The sequence below is a fragment of the Rhamphochromis longiceps genome, linkage group LG6 (genome assembly GCF_057381845.1).
Source record: "Rhamphochromis longiceps isolate RC_006_pf linkage group LG6, R_longiceps_female_GT1.1, whole genome shotgun sequence".
Lineage (NCBI taxonomy): Eukaryota > Metazoa > Chordata > Actinopteri > Cichliformes > Cichlidae > Rhamphochromis > Rhamphochromis longiceps.
Genome location: NC_140562.1, coordinates 35,242,375 through 35,259,878, shown reverse-complemented (window position 1 = coordinate 35,259,878; position 17,504 = coordinate 35,242,375). Strand labels below are relative to the sequence as shown.

Genomic DNA, 17,504 nt, shown 5'->3' with positions numbered 1-17,504 from the left:
TCACAATGACGGAGCAGCTTGTCATGTACTGGTTCAGAGACACCAGAGCTGGAGCTGTGGGGGATGTTGGGATTGACATGGAGATGCACAAACTGCTGTGGGACTGTCTCATCTCAGCATGAAAACAAAATGTAGCATGTAACTGACAGCGTAACAAGTAATCGGTTCAAGATAAGCACGGCACACTTATTCTTAAACCAGAAACAACTCCTTAAGTCTGACTTAGACTAAAAATTACATATACCTTTTTTGGATATGAGAAGTCAGGATGTCTCTTAGGATGAATTCAAAGATAGTACAGGGATAAAGAGAGCTTTTTCAAGCTGATACCTGGAATCATAGCAGGTCAGATAATAAAACCATATTAATTTATTACAAGAATATTAATAATTTTGATGTGAGAAGGGAATTAAGCAGCTTACACACATAAAAATGTAAAGAAATGCCTGCTCAGTCACACCTTGTGCAAGTACTGGCAGCGAGATCTACAGGATCATTTGCAGAATTAATTGAGATGACAGAGTCAACAGTTCTGTTCCCAGGTGCAGGGTAAAATGAACATGCCCAGACAGAAACAGACACATACAGGGAAATGTGCAAGAGCTTTGCATTTTACTCTGTGACAGCACAATCTGAACAAACTCTGGGGCATAAAACTCACAATTAATCTCACCTTATTACACACCTTAATCACTCTGGCTTTGATCCTGCACAGCACTGCTGTGATCAGAGACCGAGCTCCAAAATATCGCAGCACACATATTAACCCCGTGGAAAGAAAGAAGAGTGACGGGATAGGAAAACCAATGTGATGGCATTTTAAAAATGCTTTTATTTGCATTACTTTACTGGGTATACAAAATGTTTCATTAATTCGCTTTGGGGAGAGCATTCTGAGTGGGCTTCCTGTGTGTCCAGTAGTGTCTCTTAGCCTTCTGCTGACAAATCCAACCTACACTGCCGCATGCAAGATCCATCTGCTCCAAGTCAAAGGTGTCAGCATTTCAGATAACAACACTTAAATTTTACCCTTCAATAATTCAGCAAACTGCACTGTGAGTAAGCCACCAATTCTATCAGCTCATATCAGAGCTATGCAGTTGGTTTAAATAGCATAAAAACTACCTATAGGCTTTATAAAACATGGCATTAACATGGTTTAAAAAGAAAAGCATACATCAACTTCCATTAAAATACTCTATGCATCTAAGGGCATGCACGATACTTCACATTCCATACTGTGTTTATACCTTTGCATGGCTGTGAAGTCGGGTAAAGAAACTGAGGAATCACCTCTTTCGTCACCTAAAGAAAATAAGATTCGTGCTTTTGTTGTTTTCTTTGTTAATGTAAGACAAAATCTGCAAAATTCTTTACACTGGTTTGATTTGTGAGCATAATCCAGTGACATTTAAAAATCATAATGACAGATTTTGACATTAGTTCATCGCTTTGGATCTACGTTAGCTCTCGTCCTAATCCGTTCACACTGTTTATCCTTACCTTATCTTCATCAGACTTTTCACTGCGGTAGAGTCCATAAATCGTATGTTAGCAGTCAACACTCTGGACAAAGATGCCAAATAAAAGCATGTCAGTGCTTGTGCACTCCCATTCATTTGGCAGTTTATTTAGCAGTTTTAAAGAATGGATCGTGATTATAGTCACATCTTCTGCTTCTGATGTAGAATAAATATAGGCAGTTGTGAAGAAGCCTTAAAACCCTCAGTTTGTTGGTAAAGGATGGATCTCCATTTATTGAAGGTCAGTCGTGGTATTTTTGTTGGTAAACCCTCAGAAAGACCTTTGCTTTCCTATTTTCAAGCTTCAGAAATCAGTTGTCTCTTTCATTTTGGCTTTCATAATGTTTGTCATTTCCACCTTCACGCTTCCACCTTTGCCTTTTTCTTTATTACAGGTGCAGCAATTGTGAAACTCTGAGGTGTTACTAAATGAGAATTTGGCAGATTTACTGTTTCCCCATTTTTATTCACAAAAAAAATCACAGATCTGTATGAATGTTAAACATTTAGCTAGCACAAAATTCATGTCACACAATCACTGACACTGATAAATGCTTATTTTTAATCTTATTTGTTGCTATGCTGAAATTATTCAGCAAGGAAAAACTAATATTCGGCCCATTTATCAAGCTATCTTCATTTATTATCTTTATCTGATGACACGTTATGCAAACTGACATTAAAGCTTTTACTAAACAAAGGAGTTTTCATCTCCTGCTGTCACCCAGCTGCCATTACATTGGCACGTCTGAAGTATTAACAGAACATAAGGGCTGGATGAGCTGTCACTGACCTGACTGAAACTGAGTATGGTGAATGACAAAGGGAAGTTCTAGCTAGATGCTGCCCTGCCTCTTGTTCATCACCCTCATCAACTTGGAATCAAGCCACAAAATCCATTCTCTGAAAATGGTGCGACGGAGGTGAAGTGGCACAACACAGAATCAGCTGTTGTAATTGAGCAAACTGATGATAGAGCTGTACAGCTGAGAGGGGTAATTGTGTGCAGCACACAGAGAATGACTAAGACATTGAACAATTTTACTTCAGAGACCCAATTTTCCCTGTCCTTGAAACTGATAACGTTTGGAGAGAGAGAGGTAACAGTCAGCTGTCAGGATTACTGGGGCTGAGTGGGAGGACATCTGAAGTAGAGATGGACCGATCCGATATTACGTATCGGTATCGGTCCGATACTGACCTAAATTACTGGATCGGATATCGGAGAAAAATAAAAAATGTAATCCGATCCATTAAATATCACGAAAGCACCTCACAAAACTTGCAACATGCCGTAACTCACCTCAGAACGTTAGCACGTCGGAGCAGTATGCATCACGTGATAGAGCGGCTGTGGCATGCGGGACCTGTCGGTGGTCTGGATAGCATGTGGAGCTTCGCTAGCAACCCGGCATTTCATCTCCGACAAAGTTATCCCCGAGAGAAGTAAAGCAAGTGTGTAAGTCCATCTCTGAATGTTTGTAAAGCATTCCTGCGTTAAGCTTACCAAACGATATATGGAGCGACTGCCTCTCCTGCTGCTACTTCAATCATGAAACTGCTTAATGATCAGCTGATCGGCTTTTCTGTCGCGAGTCCGTGTCTCTGGTTTGTTTTTGGCCCACTTTGCACCAGAAAGAGGAAACCAGCGGCTGAACAACAGCAGCACGTTTAAGCTTGATCAGCTGTTGTTAGAATTTATTTAATATTACTTTCTACTCGAGGATCTTTTTCTACGTAGCTGACAGCTGGTAACTGTGCAGGGGCGGATCTAGCAAAGTTTAGCCAGGGGGGCCGATAGGGCATTAACAGGGAAAAGGGGGCACAAAGACAGACTTTTCTTTCTTATTCTCATTTAAAATGTCTAGCTTTTAATAAATAATTATCCGAATCTTACACCCAAAGTTTTAATCTGATGTAAAATGAATAGAAGTCAATTACTGTATATAGTGACTATTAAGTCTAATATACCCTAGTAAGCTATAGTACTTTTTACTTTGGGAAGGTACCATCTGTGCAGTCTGCAATTTTGTTGAAGAAAGATGTTGAATCTATTTAATATTTCTTGAAAAATAATTGATTTCTGTGCATTTTTTTTCACACTGCATCAAATTAAGGTTGATTACGTTGATTAAGCATCATGAGGTGGAGCGTGAGGGGTGGTTCCCTATTTTTTATTTATTTATTTTTGTTGTTGCTGGGAGTTGGAACCCTATTAGTTAGGTTGCTTAATATTTACGCTAAGTACTCTTTAAAATACCAGAATAGGGAGGATGGTGTAGGTTTAAGTTTATTAGATTGATCAGTATTGCTGAACTATGAAATTTCTTTTTTTTGCATACAGGTATAACAGAATAGCTTTAGTGTAGTTGTTGTTTTAAACTTGAGTATGAACTTATACAAAATGCAGCAAGATATTTAAAAAAAACCCAGTTTTGTTGATTAAAAAACACTATATCGGATTCATATCGGTATCGGCAGATATCCAAATTTATGATATCGGTATCGGTATCGGACATAAAAAAGTGGTATCGTGCCATCTCTAATCTGAAGATGATAAGAGAGAGCTGACAGAGGAAAAACATGAACTCTATAAAACCTGTATGGTAAACACATGAAGAGATGCAGGCAGAGGCAGCTTTTTTAGGTTGATGTGTTTCATCTTGTCCCTGCCACTGTCTCCGAACTTGCTGCGCAGAGTTTTGGCCAAAACATGCCTGATTGAAGTTTGCCCATTCACAGCAATCTATGTGTGCAAAGCGGCAAAAGTTATTTAATGACATTAATATTTATATTTACTCACTCACCAAAATAAAACCATTTTTAACAAATGTATTTTGCCTTCAGGGTTCACTTAAGCATGACTCCTAATGGATAAAGGAAAGACTAAACTGTGAAGCGCTTCACGAGCACATATTCAACTTGCAAAAATGTCTTGTTATTTTAATAAAAACCTGAATCCTGGTAGCGCAAACACTGAATAATTTAAAACTTGATGCTGCATGTGTTAATTTGAAAACTAAAAGAACCCCTGAACTGTGACTGTGCACGTTCCGACAAACACACGCAAGTACCAAACATTACCAGAACTTAATTACTGCTACAGTTCAATGGGAGGGAGACGACTGAGGTAGTAAAAAAAAAAAACTAAGAAAGGAATGAAGTTAGCCCTTGGATATGAAAATATATACCATAAATTACAGGGTCATAAAGTCAAGTTGACACTGCAGGGTGATATATGGCTACATCTGGTGGACACACATTTCCTGAGCTTTACGTTTGAGGTGGAGGTATCGTTTCATGCAGGTCACAGAAAAAAGTAAGCCTCACTTCTCGACATGTTGCACACGCAGCTCTAATACCAAGACACATGGGCACATGTAGCGCACTTCCACTAAGCTGTTTTCATTATTTGTCATCTGTTTCATACAAACATCCAGCTTCTGCATTCGTGAAACCAAGCTGGCATCACGTTTGAAGGCTTCAACTGTCACCACCAAGTCCCTCTCCATAGACCTCTTCCTGGATTTAAGGCAAAAAGCCTTATCTTTCCTCTCTTGTTACTTGACTCTCCAGAGTGTTATGAGAAATGCGAAGAGCACTTGTCAGCGTTCTGTTTGGATGACTAGGACCCCTTAAGTAAACTATTTGCAGCTGGAAGCCATGCACGGCACATGGTTTACATTTTAACATGGGCAGCTATACGCTGAAAAGTGTTAGGTAATGAGCATAAGACTTTACATTTAAAGAAAGAATAGAAAATAATCAATGCTGTTTTCCTATTACAGACTTTATAAGTTGAGGTTACATGAAAAGAGGGAGCTCGTATAAACATTTACCACTCACTGTGGTATTCTTAATTCTTCACTCCTTTTACTTTGGCATGCAGGAATTTAACCTCAAATTTCACAATGTTGTTTTCCAAGTTTTACCAAAGCAAAGAAACCTCTTTATTTGGCATCCCTTGTGAGTTATGAACAGAAGATTAACCTTAACCAAAACTATTTTCCCAACTGATTCCTTCACGTGAATACGATCAGAGGCCCCACCAACTAAACTTAGCTAGTATTTTATGGAAAAAAAAAGTTATTTCACATGTTTTTCTTTTCAAGGATGTATTTCAGATTTCTCTTGACAGGATCACAAAAGTGAAAGACCTAGAAGAGATCGGTTTATTTCACTGAAAGCAATAAAGCAACTTCCTGAAGGATCAGATGCAGAGCAGCTGGCAGGAATTTACTTTTTTCCTCAAGGACACTTCAGCGGGGTAGATGATTGCCAGCAAGAGTGCTTGAATGCTGGTGTTCTAGTTGCAGTTGCACCGATGTCACGAAGCCAAACCAAACATTAGCACGAAGACATCAAATAACAGCAGAGCGCTCGCAGCCTTACAAGATCTGAACCCTATTCTTTGCAAAGACTAAGGGGGGCCTCTCAAGACTGTTTCATACTTTTTCATTTGCATGCTTCCTGCAACCGCAGCAAGCGGATATTTAAACAAGGCAGCAGTCGGGCTTTAAAAAAATCTCCTGTAAATATTCATTTTCCTTCCCAAACAGATGCCGCCTTGTGTTAATCCAAGATTAGTTGATTCAAGCTGAATTTAGAGTGAATTTCAAAGCAGCATCGAGCTGAAAACTGAGCTGGTAATAACTGTGTCTATCATTGTCTTACATATGTGCTGTCTCACAAGAGTCAAGACATGAAATTTGAGCTGCACATACACGCACACATGCAGACCACAATGCCAAGAAAAACTGAAGACCTGGAGAGGTGGGTTGTGTTTCTGTCAAGTCTGTACAAATACGAGAAAAGACGTACTTTATTTTAGGTAAAAGATGTATTCTCATATTCAAAATATAACTTACGAAAAAGTAGTGGTAGTAGTGTTTCTGCTTTTTACTTATTTAAAAAGATGTACAGAAACATGCCAAAAATGAAGTAAAAGTACTTTTTGTGCAGAATGATCTCGTCATTGCTCTCCTGTTGTGGCACTTGATCAGAGCATCAGTTGTGCTTCCTCTTAGTTTTTGTTATATAGTGTTGTGAAAAACTCTTTGCCCTTTCCTGATTTCCTTTTTTTGTGCATCTTTGTCACGCTAAAATGTTTCTGATATCAAATTAATGTTAATAAATAAATAAATGAAAATAACCAGACTTAATAGGGAAAAAATATTAAGGGAAAAAATCTATCCAAACCTACCTGGACTTACATGAAAAGTAATAATTGGTTCTGCTATACTTGGCAGCAAAAACTGCAATCAAATATTTTAAATAACTGGCAATGAGTCTTTGGCATCATCGTGGAGAAATTTTGGCCGATTCTTCTTCTCTGAATTATTTTAATTCAGCCACACTGGGGTCAGTTTAACATCACAAACCGGTGTCTTTTTTAACACTGGGTCAAGTAGGTTTGGATTGCTTTTTTCCTCTTAGTAAATGAAAACATCTTTTAAAAACTAATTTTAGTTTTATTTTGGCTATTTTTGTCTAATATTAATTTTTTTGATGATTCGAAACATATGAGACTAACAAATATGAAAAAAACGAATAAATAAGCAATTTAAATAACAAACATTTGGTGTATACCACTCACGGTGATTTGGTATCTGACAAAAGCTCAGGCTAGAGTGTTCAACCTATGTATGATGTCTATATGAGGAAGTGTCCTTTATATGGGCATCTTGGACACACATTTGTGACTGTTCAACCCTTCTGAGTGTAAGGGGTAGCCAATCAGAAGAAGGCTTAGTTATAGTAGAGGAGCCAAACGAGCTTCAGACAAAGAATGAACTGTGGGGCTACACCAAAATCAAGTATAAGATAAATAAGGACTTCTGCAACTGTGAATAAATATTTGGAGACTCCTCAAGTACTTGAGCAATTGAGTAAATGTACTTGCTTTTCACTACTTGATTTGGTAAAGTACTAACATATGTTACATACTAGATAACTAGCAGCTAATCAGAAGGGCACTTATTGCAGAAAGTGTGATAGATGATTAGTTTTTAAGTCTTTTTGCCTTTAAGGGGAGCTCTGAACATCACAAATGGGATGAGCGAAAAGATGCTTCACTGCAAAAATGTCCCACAGACCTGTAAACATGCATTCAAATGATTGGAGCTGATGTTTTATTTATTTTACCGTCTTCTTACTTTACAAACAGTTTTCGTTGTGTTTTAGGCTGACAAGAAACTCACAGAAGACCACATGGAGAGGGATTTATGTGAAAGACTTTTGTGAAACAGCCAGAGTAACACTGAACACTGGAATGGAAAAAGTGAATCAGTCATGCAGTGAAATCCCTGACAGAAAGAAAATTGTCACTGAATAAAGAGAAGCTTGATTCAATTAAATGTTTCACAACTAGTAAATGAATGAGAACGGGTATTTAAAATGACAAACTCTTTTTCACACAACTGCAAGATTGGAATTAATTAGTTTGTGGCTTTGCTGTTTATTTTAACAGACAAGCATGATTGTGCCTGATGATATGATACGTTTTATATTAGTACCTGTGGAAAAACACTAGGGTAGCTGCTAGTATGTCTGATAAGATGAAACACATTGCCCTCTAGAGTTAGTTTGCATGCATGCATGCAACTTTCTGGTCGCTTCATGAACTCATAAAAGATGGACAGCATCTGAGGGAGTCTCCTGGGGTCAACAGTTTCTACATCACACAGACAGGAACAGAACAAAATATGGGTAAGTTTGCCACTTCCACAGCCATCCCTAGTCTTATGCATGCTGCAGGAGGGGTCTTTAAAACTTGAATATGCTGTTAGGATACAGTGTCAGCCTTGTTTGTTTGTCCTGATAGTTTCAGTCAGATGAGAGAAAAAAACTGTCCACTTTCGTCTGATTGGCCTATATTTATTTATTGAGCTTTAGTTTTGTTTATATAAGTCTGTAACGTTCTGCCTGTTTGATTATCTTCATACATGTAACCCCAGTTAGTTCTCAGTGTCAATATATGCTCATACATTCCTTTAGTCTTTGTTGTCACTTTTCTCATGTGCTACCTTGGTGCTCTGTTTTCCTTGGAACCTGCTCTTTGCTCCTCTTGTTCGCAGCCTAACAAAGACGCTTTTCTGTTGTTGAATCTGCTTCATCCACATCCAATTCTCAGCACATCAGTTGCAGACAGCAACCATGTGTCGCAAGTTTTTGGGAGAATGATTGATATTAACCCAGACATCATTTTTAACTTTAAAATACAATTCAGTGTCAGTGTCTGCCTTAAAAGCCAATCAATGCCCAGCATGTACTGTAATATAACTCACTGGTGCTTGGACTCAACGTGACTGGTATTAGGTGATGAAAGTTAAAAGTCACTTTGCTTTCACAAAAAGAACCCACATATTTTGTGCCATGATTCAAGGCTACTACTTTTGACACTTGAGAAAAATGCTTAAAAGGATAAAATGTAACTTGCACCGGGACTGGCTGGCACAGGCGTTCACAAGCTGATAATTGAAGTTTGCCGTGCGGTGCTGTCCTGAGTCTTTCTGTGCTGCTCTGTTTGAAACAAGTCTTTAGGCAGCTATGGAGTATTGGTCATGTTAAAAAATGAATTTTCAAATAATAGCTATTACTTAATTTCCATAAATTACTGAGTTTTCAGTCATTCTCTTTCTTGTAAGAAGTAACATATTTTATTATATATATATATATATATATATATATATATATATATATACATACATACATATATATATATATATATATATATATATATATATATATATATATATATATATATATATATATATATACACACATATATATACATATATTTAAATGTATATGATGCATCAAATCTATTCAGGTAGGTGAGCTTAATGTTCATCTTAAAAAAACAACAAACACAAAATAACTATATCAAAAACACAGTCAGAGTAAGTTGTGTTAACGCAGTAGCCTTGTTAGCTCCTTCTTCTTTCAAAGAGACACTTTCCCTTCATTGATGGCATCATATAATTCATCAGTGACAGGCTGATAATGTCCAGCACGACTGTTCAGAAAATAAATCTTTTCACTCGAGTTTTGTGGCTTGTATCCTTCCTTCTGCAGCCGTGTCTTCTGAATTTTGAAAGTACCTGTGAACAAGATAAAAAAATATATATATATATAGTTTTTATGTAATTTTATAAAATCGCATTGCCGTTTGAATGTTTTTTCACTGATGTTCACCTGTAGTGTCAACAGACGGCATGAACCGAAGGAAGACAGGGCGTGCGTAGGAGGGCAAAGCTTTTTGTACACCGATCAAGAATGCATCAAGGTCCAACTGGTTTCCCTCCTGAGCTATTGCTGCCATACCGGCCTTCCCTTCCACACCTGAACACAATAAAACACAGAGTATTCATCAGCTTTTGAGTCTGTTTATTTGCCTGAAATGTGCCGATGAAATAATTCATTTCATCCATACCTGGAACAGACACTCCATAGACGGCAACATCGGTGTGTCCCAGTAGTTTGCTGAGGACTCCCTCCACCTCTGTCGTGGAAACGTTCTCCCCTCGCCAGCGAAAAGTGTCGCCGCTGCGGTCCATGAAATACATGTAGCCATAATCATCCATCACCAGTATATCACCTAAAGCACAGACAGTGACAGAGCAATAAAATAATCATCATTCTGATCGCTGAAAATGAATGACAGTCGTGAAAAAGAACGTATTCACAGGACTGGGAAATACTAAGTATACCTTTACTGCTTCCATATAAAGAAATAAGCAGCAGCCAGATGCTTTTTAATTTTGAAAAAGCCAAAGACTCTACAGGCTTTAGTTAGCATGTTAATTAGATCAATTAAGAGCAAGTATGGCTAATTTGTAAAGGTTACCAAACAGAAAAAACCCCTCTTCTCTCTAAAAACAATATGACACAGCTTAGGTTTGCAAAGCTGCATCTGAACAAACCTCAATACTTCTGGAATAATGTCCTTTAAATAGATGAGATCAAAGTAGAGATGTTTGGCCGTAATGCACAGCACCAGTTTTAACTACAATCAGCTGTCAAGTACCATGGTGGAGGGGTGATTTGGGTTTGTTTTGCAATCACCGAGCAAAATCACTGCTCTTTAAGGCCATCTGTCTGACAACTAAAGCTTGGCCAAAGGGCCACCATTCCAAGCACATTATTAAGTCTGAAAAAATCCACAAAAAAAGAAATCAAGGTGTTGTAATGGCCCAGTCAAAATCTAGACCTCAACCTGATTGAAATTCCATTGTGGATGATAGGAGAGCTGTAAACAAACCAATGAACTGAAGCAACTTTGTAAAGAAGAGTCAAAATTCATCCAGAACAATGTGAGAGAATGACAACTCACAAAGCCAGAAAATGACTACTTTCAGTGAGGGTTGAATTCACGATTCACAAACTGCTTGAATGAAAAAATGACAAGCTTGCTCCTCACAATGCACCATCATCTGGCTTGGAAACTGTCATAGCCAGGGAGCAAACTTTCATTGCAATCAATGATCCTTGACACTAAAGTTGATGTTTGCTCTGTGAAAAAAAACGATGTCTGTGGTGAAATTACAGATGCAGCAGCGAAAGTGTTCCGAATGGGACTTTCACTGCTGAAAATAGCGGCAGTACTGGAAGCAGTCCAGTCGTGTCATGATCATAAATTATTTTCAGTTTTCTTATGAAAACAGAAGCCAATTAAAATGTGTACTGCATGTAAAAACTATAATCAAAGGTAAAAGTTCATATGGCAATTTAGCATCTGCAGCTTTCTTTTTCTGGATACCTGTGAGATGAAGCATGTTCGATATTATAAAACTGGAAATCAAGAAACAGACAGTCCATCATTATTATTCTGACTAACATTAAAGAGACAAAATAAAACATGCCTGAAATATAAGCAGAGTCTCCCATCTTGAACACATTGCGAGCGACTTTCTTTTTGGTGGCATCCTGATCAGCGTAACCGTCGAATCTTCTGAGCGGATCGGTGTGGTTGATGTGTCCCACTAACATGCCTGGCTCTCCTGCAAAGATGAAAGATTATTTTTGCATTTGTTTCTCTGTATTGTAGCTTTGCATGTATGTGTGTGTGTGCATGGTGTTACCTGGCTCACAGGGTATACAGAGGCCTTGTGAATCCCTCAGTAGTTCCTTGCTATCCTGCTGCACCCTGACCAGTCTGATGGGATAAAAATTTGGTAGGATGCGACTATTGAAGCCACACGCCCCGACCTGGATGTGCAAACATACAGTATAGCAGGTACATAAAAAAGATGTTGTGTTTTAAATTCTTTAGCTTCCTAAGAAATCAGTAAAACAACATCCAGGTAAGCATACCTTTCCATCTATGTTGAGCAGGCTGCAGTTGCACTCTGTGGCGCCATAAAATTCCCCAATTCTTTGGATTCTAAATCTCTTGACAAACTCTTCCCACACCGAGGGACGGAGTCCATTACCGATGGCAACACGGACCCTGTGACGAGCCTCTGATTTTCCAACAGGCTGGGCCAACAGATAACGGCAGATCTCTCCTATATATTGGATTACCTATGTGTGCGCACAGACATAGAGGTACAATTACACACTAAAACCGAATCGCAAGTCTTGTTTATAGAACTGGCTCAAGAAAATCAATAGGACATTTGGCCTGTGGCTAGGCACAGTTATTGCACCAGTGTGTACTCACAGTGCAGTTGTGTTTGACACAGTCATCCCAAAAGTGACTGGCTGAGAATTTCCTCCTGATTACAGCAGTCAAACCAAAGAGCAAACACTGGCCTAAACCCATGATGTTCCCTGTAAATATCCACATGAACACATGAGCACATACAACAAGGATTTCTGTGAAGCAAATATATACTTGTAAACTTGTTCTTTCTTTTACATATTGGCAGAAACAGTATCCCTCCTAGTCAACCATGCCAGACATTTGAACAGTGTTAACACTTGAAAGCATGAAAGGTGAAAAGCTTTTCAAAAGACATTTAGACATTTATTAAAATTTCACTTATGAATATAGCTTGATTTTGCCTTGACAGTTACCAGTAGACCTCTTTTAGACCTCTCATTAAAAGAAAATTGCTCAGTGGGTAAACCTAAGTCCTTGATTTCGAATTATGTTGAAGTGAAAAACTTTGTAATAACCTAAAGATGATAACATTTGCCCTTTTTTACTTTTACTTTTGAACCAAGTTTAAAGAATTTAAATTTAAAGTTATTCTTGTTTGTAGTTTTTTTTTAACCCATGATGCATTCTATGCTCCCCTGTCATCATGTTTACTGCTCACCTTCATGTTTCAGTCATATGTAGCCTATTTTGTTTACTTTCTTTTTCACACTGAAGATTAATTTTTTCGTGTTTCTTATTTCACTTTCTGCTTTTTGTTGCTAGCCTGTACCACCTGTACCTCTGCCTGCTTCCTGTCTTCTCTTGGTGTGCGTGTCTGTCCTATGTCAGTTTATTGTCACATTGTCTATTTGTTCAATGTTTTTTTTTATCCTATATAAAGCGTGTTGAGGCAGCTGTTGTTGGAGGTTTTGTTATGATGTCGGAGACTGATTGCAAATAGTTGAGCCAACTGGTTGCCCAGAGATTGAGCATGCAACACCCTCAACTTTGGACAACCACTTCTGATTGCAAGACAATTCCACAGGTCAATTGGTGGGGCAACCTGCCTCTGAAAAACTGCCGTCCATCTGCAGTCACTTGCAGACAAATTGGGAAATGTTGCCAATAATCAGTCTCATTAACAAACACAAACAGATTGCTAACAGTGAGTCAGTCTCAGCTGATAAGCGGAGCTTGTCTGCAGCACATCTCATTCAACTGACTGCTGGCTGCTTTTGATCAAGGTTTTCAAGCATCTATGTCATTTTGCAGCTAATCGTTCTGTAGCAACTGAATCACTATTTCTCGAGGAATTTCTGAATTTCTGTTTGAAATCTTTGAGGTTCTGCTGGATTCTGAATAAGTTGTTCACATGACTTTGTCGCCAATGTGATGCTCCAAAGCTGCCAGAGTTCGTCCCTGACTGCAAGGCAGCCTTTCCAGAGGCAGTGAAATTGCAAGTTCATTGCACACAGTTGCAATAACTTTAGTCACGCTCCAGTCTCCAAACACTGTTGTCCTGAATGTGACTTTAGGGTTCTTCTTCTTCTGCCCTTTTTGGTATGGATTCATGTTGTTTTCTCTTTTGAATTTTGGTATGTTTGGGGATTTTTGTATCGGCCAATAAATAAACTTTTTGTTTATTTTTGCCTTCCTCCACATGCTGCATTTAGCCCAGAAAATAACATCACTAAAAGTCCAGTGAGATGAATGTCTGACTTCAGGAAAAAATGTATTTTTAGTATAACGATAAGATTTGTAAACCTCAAATAGATTTTACCATTTATCAAAGCCAATGGAAGTAAAAATAAGTACTTTTTAAAAATGGGGTAATATATTATGTTAAAATAGACATAATAACATAAGAGCTATGAAGAATGATTCTGATTGTTATTATAATGACATCATGCTTGTACAGATGTGTAAGAGTGGGAAATCTTACTTTATATTGATTTTAAATGTATTTTGAAAACATGGATGAGAAGAAACAAGGCCTACCTGCAGAATGATAGAGAGGAAGGCAGTTGTAGATGATGTCATCAGGACGTAAGCCAAAAGAATGAAAACCAAAAGCTGCGATGCGGTAATACCTGACAAAAAAGAACAACAAACTAAGTGACAGAAGTCATCATCATTACTTATGTCATTATTTAAAGGATTCTCTTAAAAGTGCAATTTTATGACTGAAATGTCGTAGACATGTCTTACAACAAAATTCAAAAAGTTTTATTAACTGTTGATAAAACTGTTTAGGTCCCTCAGTGGACTGCATCACCTTTGCAGATGTTTCCACAGATAAACTTACCGACTGTGCACCACTACAGCTGCCTTTGGCATTCCTGTTGTACCAGAAGTGTAGATGTAGAAAAGCCTGTCTGCAAATACAAAGAGAAGAAGAAATTTCCATATTGCATTCTCAAAACCTTTTGACGGTGTTTCACATGGGTGGCATGCACCGTGACGCTCCCGTCATTCTTTACATATTTTTTTGTTACTCTGTTTTCTCTCCGTCCCATACAGGCTAATCAAGTAAAGACTTGAAGCGTGTCAACAGAGGAATGCTAAGCAATAACAAAGACAAAAACAATACCTTTGTTAAAAATAAGAGAACAAATGCACAACAATATAAACGATTGAATTGAACATGGCCAGAGTTGTATTTGCATGCATTATATAAAATAAAAGATAAACATTGTTCATAGTCTTGAACTTTGTAGTAACTTGATGATGATTCTTTCCATTTTTTTTCCATTTTTTTGACACACATGTGAGCTAAATTAGAAAAGAAAAAATACGCAAGACAGCCAATTTTGGCAGTCAGCCATGCACTCTAGCAGGCAAAGACTTGCTAAGGACAAGAATGTGTTGCAATCAAATCTTGTAAAATGTCAAATGCAGCATACCCCTACCCACGTGCACAAATTCTACAGAGCCTCACCATTAAACTCTTTCCTTATCTTGTAGGGTGGTGGGTGTGTGGGTGAACGGGCCAGCAGAGAGTCCAAACTCTGAACCTGAAGCTCATCCTTGTCTTCCTGCTTACCAGTGCTGAACAAAACCATGCTGGGCTGTAACATGCTACTCACCTCTGTTACAGCTGGAAGACAATCAAAAGTGTGAAAAATGTAAAGCAGGCAAACCAGCACATGTTTTATTAGCTGTTTTATTCCACCTCTGGCCAAATAAGCTCTGTATTTATCTTATAAATAAAGTATATTTAGTTCCCACCTCCAGTCATCTCCGATCCAAACACCATCGCTCGAGCTCCAGAAACACTGAGACAGTGTAGCAATGACTGCTGTCTAAGGTTGTAGTTGATAAGAGCAGCCTCAACACCTATTATAGCAAAACCCAGCCATAAAGCTGCCATTAAAGGCTGACTTTCCATGTACAAAGCCACCACATCACCCTCAGTCCAGCCCTGAGCCAAGGCCCAGTGGGCCACAGCGTGGCATCTCTCCTGTAGCTCTCTAAAACTCCAAACCTGAAATGAAATGAAAATGCAAAATCAGTCATCTTAATTCAGTTTATCCGCTGTTTTAATTAAGGTGCTATGTTTTCTTTCTATTTGTTATTCTTGATGAGACCTCACCTCTCCTGTGGCCTCATATATCAAGGCGGGCTTGTCTGGGTGTTGTGTCACTACCTGGGCAAACAGGGCAGGGATGGTTCTTCGGTTTCGACGATGGTGATACATGGAAATTCTCACTTTAATTATAACAGCCAAACACCTTTTAGACACAAAGAAGAGGAAAGGAGAACGGTGAAGGGCATTTGCAAACAGGAACGGACCAGCATAGAAGCAAATGTGGGACAAGCCCATGCAAACTACCTACTTACATGAGGTCTCTTTTAACAGTATGCAAAGCTATATGAATGTTCTTCCAAGATCCCATATGGACCAAGCACAGCCCTAGCCCCACCAGCAGACTGCAGAGCCAGGGGAAGGAGCGCAGCCACACAGTGCCCAAACCAATGAAGCTCAATATGACACCGATCTTTCGCTCCATGATCTTATCTCTGAGAATACAAACAATGACTTCAGGCACAAAAATCATGAAAATACACTCAACTGAAATCTCATGAGATGAGGCTTACCTCTTAAAGATTCTTAATTATGATAGTCCAAGAGAAAAAAATGGATTCAACAGCAACAGTGTGCTGTGACGAGTTAAATGTCAGCTTCACAGACAGACAGAGCTGTCAGATGTTTCCAAAGCCAGAGGTGAAGTGCCTGATAAGAGGCAGCACGCAGCAGAGAGTTGCACAAGTTACAACCCATGCAGTTCCTGCGTCACTGCAGAGCCAGTGTGATTCATTACTCCTGAATCAAAGTGCTGCCGGTCCTATTTATAAAATCAGAAATGTGTGATTTCATGAGGAAAATTATTTACTGGGTGCATGCATAGGCACGATTTCTTCATCTGAATAACTACAATAGATTACTCACTTACAATCAAGGAAGAGTTTAATCATCAGTATTTATTATTTCCCAGAAAGGCTAATGAGTACCAAGGTTTTAAAAGCAGAGAGAAGTTCAATTTTATTGAATGTGTAGAAGTTATAACATTTGAATCCATTAAGTGTATAGGGCTTTCTTTTAAATCATTACTAAATAGATCATTTTGATTAAAGCAGTTTTCAAAGGAAAACTTTTAAAAAAAATCCATAAAGAATAAAAAAGACTATTTGGATTCACAAGCAGTATAAAAAACTATGCTTTATAAATCATTCCATTCCATGGAAGAATGGATGGATTTGGAATTTACATCAACAGCAACTCAGTGCCAGATAAGCGGAAGAAGATGGATGGATCATGGATCAGGTCCATTCATGGGGAAAAAAGGTGGTGTGTTATTGATTAATGTTAATAAACCACAATCTTCTTTTCAGATGAAATAGAAGCTTTAATAAATCTTATGATGCACATTCTTCAAAGAAAACAGTACCAAATATAAACAGAACAAAGTAAAAAAAAATAAGTTCATATAACTTACATTCACAATACTACAAAAAAAAGCATGTAGCTATTTTCACATTGATATCCATAGCATTGTATGAAAAAAAGGTTTGACGGCCATAAAAGTGCAATCACACTTACCAACCGAAGAACAGGGTAGATGTTAAAACCAACAGCGAGGTGACTTTAATATATTTCGCAGTAAGGATTAAGACAATAAAACAATCGAAATGTTTCCTCATACTAACATCTTTGTCGCTTTTTGTTTTTTCTGTAACTGGAAATATATTAAAAAGTTTATTTTTACTCTCCAGGATCTGTAACTGAGGCTGGTGCACTGTGTGAGTAAAGAGGCGCGGGATCATCATATTTATCATCATGGAAAAGTGCAACAAAATAAACAAATTCAGGTCTGTACAGCTCCCATCGCTTAAGT

The 17,504-nt window shown here is 38.2% G+C and overlaps 1 protein-coding gene across 1 annotated transcript; it reads right to left on the bottom strand.

The window, feature by feature from the left end:
• Window positions 1-9,347: 9,347 nt before the first annotated feature.
• On the bottom strand, window positions 9,348-16,279 carry LOC146668475 (long-chain fatty acid transport protein 1-like). Its single transcript, XM_085408682.1, has 14 exons — window positions 16,207-16,279; window positions 15,949-16,128; window positions 15,701-15,839; window positions 15,337-15,592; window positions 15,047-15,205; window positions 14,414-14,483; window positions 14,107-14,198; window positions 12,187-12,296; window positions 11,838-12,047; window positions 11,606-11,732; window positions 11,387-11,524; window positions 9,958-10,122; window positions 9,720-9,866; window positions 9,348-9,625 (listed from the first exon to the last, which is right to left on the bottom strand). The coding sequence occupies exons 2-14, from the start codon at window positions 16,116-16,118 to the stop codon at window positions 9,468-9,470; spliced, it is 1,941 nt and encodes a 646-aa protein (XP_085264808.1). The 5' UTR covers window positions 16,119-16,128; window positions 16,207-16,279; the 3' UTR covers window positions 9,348-9,467.
• Between the last annotated feature and the right edge of the window lie 1,225 nt (window positions 16,280-17,504).

Coding starts and splice junctions, on each gene's coding strand:
- LOC146668475 (XM_085408682.1), bottom strand. CDS start 16,118: ATGGAGCGAAAGATCGGTGTCATATTGAGCTTCATTGGTTTGGGCACT. Junction 15,593..15,700: donor TATATGAGGCCACAGGAGAG/GTGAGGTCTCAT, acceptor ATTTCATTTCAG/GTTTGGAGTTTTAGAGAGCT. Junction 12,048..12,186: donor GTGTCAAACACAACTGCACT/GTGAGTACACAC, acceptor GCGCACACATAG/GTAATCCAATATATAGGAGA.